At 38.5% G+C, this 6,156-nt stretch overlaps 1 protein-coding gene across 1 annotated transcript; it reads left to right on the top strand.

The window, feature by feature from the left end:
• The first annotated feature begins 998 nt into the window (after nt 1–998).
• LOC122031511 (pentatricopeptide repeat-containing protein At1g08070, chloroplastic-like) lies at nt 999–2,807 on the top strand. The gene has a single exon (XM_042590620.1). It carries the CDS (start codon nt 999–1,001, stop codon nt 2,805–2,807), a length of 1,809 nt encoding a protein of 602 aa, XP_042446554.1.
• Nucleotides 2,808–6,156: the final 3,349 nt, after the last annotated feature.

Genomic DNA, 6,156 nt, shown 5'->3' with positions numbered 1-6,156 from the left:
GCAGTTTGGATCCGCAAATTCATTACTGAGCTTGGGGTGGTTCCTAGCATAGCTGATCCTATAGAGCTCTATTGTGACAACAATAGAGCAATTGCACAGGCTAAGGAACCTCGCTCACACCAGCAGACCAAACACATACTACGGCGCTTCCATCTCATTCGAAAGATTTATTTTAGTTGCTGATGAAAAATTTTCGTGGTACCAAATCTGTCACCTCAAAATATTGAACCATTTTTTTTAAAAAAAAAAATTACCAAACATATTATATTTTTCAAGCTTAACTTCTCCCAAGGCTGAAGTACCAAGCACAATCTCTTTTCTTATAAGCGTTACCTAGCCAACCCACCTTTTGTAATCACAGATTATTATGAAGTATGTACGCGGATTAAAAAGGAAATAAAATTTAATAAATGTATATCTAAAAAAAGTAAGTAATTACTTTTATGATTACTAATGATATCCTTATAGTCTTTTTCTTTGGGAAAAAAAAAACTAGAGGAAATTATTCTTTATATTACTTTCAACTATAAACTAAATAGTAAAATGAAAATTAAATGATATCATACAATCGAATTAATAATTACCTTTGGATAAAACATTTCTTGTTTTTTATTTTAATTTTAGTATAATGATTAAAGATGCAATAGTCACTAATTAATTCTCTATTAATTTTCCCAACGGATTCTTGATCGCTCCCGCAGTCGATAAATTCAATCGTCTCCCTCACCCTGTTCCTCCCTCATTTGGTTAGGCGCGCGGCATTTCATGGCGACTACCTGGTCTTGGCGGCTTTCCTCTCAGCCATCTTCTCCATTTTTACTGCCGCAGTCAGGAGCTTCTCGAATTACAGTACTGCCGGAGTTACCTTCTTCGCCGCCGTTGGCGTTGGGAAACCATTCGAAGAACGAGCCGGCTCAAGCGCCTAATCTTACATTTTGACTTCTTTTTTTCTTCTTCAATTTTGTTTGTGTTGTTGAACTCAATCCATCCATGAACATATGCAGTTAAATTTATTTATATGCTTCCCTGATTTGGACGATGCAGAGTTTGCCTCCGAAATTATCATGATGCTGCACTTCTTCCCACACTACAGCTCTCCCTTTGTGCCCAGCCATTACATTTTCCTCCTGGATCGATGCGCCGCGCTAAGCCAAGTGAAACAAATCCAAGCTCCTCTCGTCACTTTAGGCCTGCACACCAACCCCTTCCTCGTGGGCAAGCTCGTCGAGATCCTCGCCATTAAACTCCCACTCCAGCTCCACCTTCCACACTGCCTTCCCCATGCCTTGCTCCTCTTCTCCCACTCCCACCAGACGCCCAACCTCTTCACCTGGAACACTCTCATCAGGGCCCTCTCGCTCGGCCCCCAGCCTCTGCATGCCCTCCACCTGTTCGCGCAGATGCTCCGAACCCCGCCACTGCGCCCCGACGGTTATAGCTACGCTTATGCGCTCAAGGCGTGCGCTCGCTTGCGGGCGCGCGAGGCCGCGAGAGCCGTCCACGGCCTCATGGTGGTCGCCGGATCAGATCTGTCCGGCGGCCACGCCACCAACTCGTTGATGCACGCCTACGCTTCGTGCGGAGAGGTGGGATGCGCCGGGAAGCTGTTCGACGCGGTTCCTGCGAAGGAGGACGTCATTGCATGGAATGTTATGCTGAGTTGCTTCGCTCAAAACGGTCTCCCGGTTGAAGCTATGCAGCTGTCACGCGAGATGTGGTCCGCCTGCGTTGCGCCGACCGACGTCACCATGATCAGTGTCCTCTCTGCCTGCTCTCAGGTCAAGGAAGTGGGTTTGGGAAGGCAAATTCATGGTCGCGTTTGCAAAAGAACGCTGCAATTTGAAAAACTGGTCAATCTGGGTACGGCCCTTATCGACATGTATGCGAAATGTGGTTGCCTGCTACAGGCGAAGCAGGTGTTCGACGAAATGCGAGTAAGAGACGTCGGCGTGTGGAATGCTCTTTTAGGCGCGTATGTCCACAACGGCTTCTTCACGCAGGGCTTGCAGGTGTTCGATGAATTGCAGAGAGCCGGGCTCACCCCCGACGGACCGACGTTGGTCACTACCTTGACTGCCTGCGGTCACGCCGGCATGCTCGACGCTGGGAAAAACATCCACGCCTACTTGGAAGAAAGATTTCCCTATTTCGATGCGGTACTGGGCACGTCATTGATTGAAATGTACTCCAAATGCGGCTGCACGGAGGGGGCACGCCAAGTGTTCGACAAAATGCCGAAAAGAGATGTCATGGCGTGGAGCGCGATGATCAGGTCCCTTGCAGTTCACGGGCACAGCAGAGAGACCCTTGAATTGTTCCACCTCATGCAGCGCTCTGGTGTGCGGCCTGACGCTGTTACATTTGTGGCGGTTCTGAATGCCTGTAGCCACGCCGGGTTGGTGGAAGACGGATTGAGCTACTTCAGATCCATGCAGAGGGAGTTCGGAATTTCTCCCAGAGTGGAGCATTACGGTTGCTTGATCGACCTTCTGAGCAGGGCGGGGAAGGTGAGGGAAGCTTTGGAGTTGGTGAGGTCGATGGAGGGCAGAGCGAATGAGATTGTTTGGAGGAGTCTTCTGAGTGCTTGCAGGGTGGAATTAGACGTGGAAGTGGCTGAGATTGCAGTGGCAGGCTTGAGGAAGTTACGGTCGGAGCACTGTGGAGATTATGTACTTTTGTCCAACATATACGCTGGAAAAGGAATGTGGAATGAAGCAATTAGAGTGAGGAAGGAGATGAAGGAGGGATCTGTAAGGAAGATCCCTGCATTTAGTTTGATTAACTCAGGCGATCATGCTTGTGCATGATTTCTTCTTCTTTTTTTTTTTCCTTAGATCATTATGTTACACTTATCAATATCTATATATGATTTATTTTTCTAATCGGTTGCTCGTATATCTTAATTTTATAACATGCTTAAATAATCACAATTATTATTAATAGTTAGATATTGGTCAACAAAGAAACAATTTGTAAAATTGGGATTATGATTAAGAATTTTTCTCTACTTTACTGAAACAATTTTCTTCATATTCATGTAAATAAATTTAAAAGAAAATAAAAAGATTATTCACATATTTATGTAATATGAGAATAAACTAATTGCATTAAGAGATAATTGAATGTAAAAGAATGTGTAAATGAAAAGTCATAAAATGATCCTCCCTCTCTCTTATATATGGACCTTTGCTCCATCAAAGAAGTTATGAAAAGTAGAGAAGTCAAGAGGGAGAAACATAATTGTCTAAGAGGTTCTAGTGTCTTCATACTTGAAGGTCTAGCAACACTGAACAAGTATCTTTCCATAAGATTAGGGAAAGATCAAACAGACTTAGCTTGATGTTTATGCGAATAATCGTAGCAGACATCATTAAGCCAATAATCTCTAAAATAGATGATACTAAGAAATTTATGAAGTTTGTAGAATATCTGTCTCAATCTGAGTTGTTGATAAATTACTTTATGGGACATTAATGAATATGTTGACCACTATGAAGTTTAATGGTTCTCGTACCATGCATGAGCATATCACTTAGATGATGAATACCATAGTAAGATTGAATTCCATGGTAATGAATTTTAGTGAAAGTTTCCTTGTACAGTTTATTATAAACTCCTTGCCTCCTAATTATGATTCATTTCAAATTAATTATAATACTATAAAAGATAAATAGAATGTGATAGAATTGCAAAGTATTATTGTTCAAGAGGAAGCAAAACTTAAGAAATAAGGAGTTCACTCAATTAATTTCATAAGTCATCCTAATACCAGAAAGAATCCAGGAAAGAAAAATACAAAGGACAATAACAGATACTTAAAGTTAAATGTACCATCTTTCCAAAATCAAAAGAAGGGACAAAAGAATAATAAGTGTTATTTTTGACACAAGCCTGGACACTTTCAGAAATGCCAAAAATGAAAGACTTGTGCTTTTGTATGTTTTGAATCAAATTTGATAGAAGTTCCTTATAATACATGGTGAATTGATTCTGGTTATACTACTCATGTTTTAAATACGATACAAGGATTCCTTACTATCCAAGCCATAAGGCCAAATGAAAAGTTTCTTTTGACAATGAAAAGTTTTAAATAGAGTCAAAGCACATGTTAAAGCTATTGGAACTTATCGTTTGATTTTAGACACTGATATCATTTAGATCTTTTTCAAACTCTTTATATTCCTTCTATTAGTAGAAATTTAATTTCTTTATCAAAACTTGATACAGTTGGACACTCATTTAAGTTTGAAAATAGATATTTTAGTTTGTTTAAGAATAATCACTCTATTGGTTCTAGTGTTCTTTGTGATGACTTATATAAATTAAAGCTTAATAATTTGTTATTGGAATAAAATGTGGTCTAGTGAATGAAAGCTTAGCTTACTTATGGCATAAATGTTTGGGTCATATGTCCAAAGAATGATTACAAAGATTAGTAAAGAATGAAAATCTTCATGATTTGGATTTTACTAATCTTGATATTTGTGTGGATTGTACAAGGAAATAGTTACAAAACGCATAATTAAGAAAATAGTTACAAGAAGCACATGACTTTTAGAAATTATACACACTGACATATGTGGATCTTTTGATGTTTCATCTCTTGGTGAAGACAAATATTTCATGACCTTTATCGATGATTATTCACATTATAGCTATGTCTATTTATTGAATGAAAAATCTCAATCAGTGAATATCTTAGAGGTATTTATTAATGAGATTGAGAGATAATTAGACAAAAAGGTGAAGATTATTAGATCTAATAGGGGTGGTGAATATTATGGTAAGTATGATAACTCAGGGCAGTGTCCTAGTCCATTTGCTAAATATTTAGAATAACATGGTGTTTGTGCTCAATACACAATGTCTGGGACACCACAATAAACTAGTGTTACAAAAAGACATAATCATGCTCTAATGGGTTTGATTAGGAGCATACTAAGTTATTATCCTTTACCCTTATCATTGTGGATGTATACTTTGAAAATCGCTATATATTTGTTAAACAGGTTTCCTAGTAAGGCAGTTCTAAAAACTCCTTTTGAACTATAGACTGGAAGGAAACCTAGTTTAAGGCACCTACAAATTTGGAGTTGCTTGACTGAAGTAAGAATTTATAATCCATATGAAAAGAAATTAGATTTAAGAACAACTAGTGAATTTTTAGTGGTTATCCAGAAAAGTCTAAAGAGTATAGATTTTATTGTCCTAATCATTTTTAAAAATTGTTGAAAATGGGAATGTTAGGTTATTGAGAATGGTGAAACTAGTGGGAGTGTTAAACCACGTGATGTGGAAATTCAAGAAGTTAGGGTATAAATACCTTTGCCCATTACTTCTTCTCAAGTTGTTGTTCCTATGGTTGTCCATTTTGACAACCTACAAGAACAACAAATGAATGACCAAACACTCTATGATGTTATTCACAATGAACTCAATGTTGATGAACCACAAGCAGTAGCATTAAGAAGGTTTGAAAGGGAAAGAAGATCGGCTATTCCAAATGATTATATGGTTTATTTATAAGAGTCATAATTTGACTTAAGTGTTGATAAAGATCCAGTTTCATTTTGGTTATGACCAAAATATTTTAGATATCTCCATAATGATATGATATTGTCCACTTTGAGCCTAAGCCCTTATAGTTTTATTTTTGGGCTCTACCCAAAAGGCCTCATATCAATAAAGATATCTTTCCCTTATAAGTCCATGATCCTTTCTATATAATTTCAATGTGGGACTTTGTTTACAACCATTGCAACCCAACAATTCCCCCCTCAAACGAAGGACCACCCCCTCAAGCCTATCTGCTTGATATCATCTGATCCTTGATCCATCAAGACTTTCCTGCTATTAAATACGATAATTAAATGTTAATTAAATAATGAGAGTTAATTAGGAAATAATCTCATTGAATATTTAAGAATTTTTAGAATTTTTTTAGATTTAAAGAAGTCTTTTTATATCTTAGGGGATAAATGGGTAAGAGGAAAGCTTGTTTTTGTGAACCATATTTTAATAAGGAAATGTTGAAATTCTTTAAATCATTTCTTGCTCCACCCGTGCCCTAATCGACATCGCCACCGCCCTCTTCCCTCCCACCCGATCCTTTCTTCTCCCCAATTCACCATCGCCAACCGACCATCGGCAGCTTTT

This window comes from Zingiber officinale, chromosome 11A, assembly GCF_018446385.1.
Source record: "Zingiber officinale cultivar Zhangliang chromosome 11A, Zo_v1.1, whole genome shotgun sequence".
In the NCBI taxonomy this organism is placed as follows: Eukaryota; Viridiplantae; Streptophyta; class Magnoliopsida; order Zingiberales; family Zingiberaceae; genus Zingiber; species Zingiber officinale.
The sequence above is the reverse complement of the archived record's forward strand: the minus strand, read 5'-3'. Positions and strand labels throughout refer to the sequence as shown.

What these genes read in the sequence shown, in the direction of transcription:
- LOC122031511 (XM_042590620.1), top strand. Translation starts at nt 999, where the DNA reads ATGCAGTTAAATTTATTTATATGCTTCCCTGATTTGGACGATGCAGAG.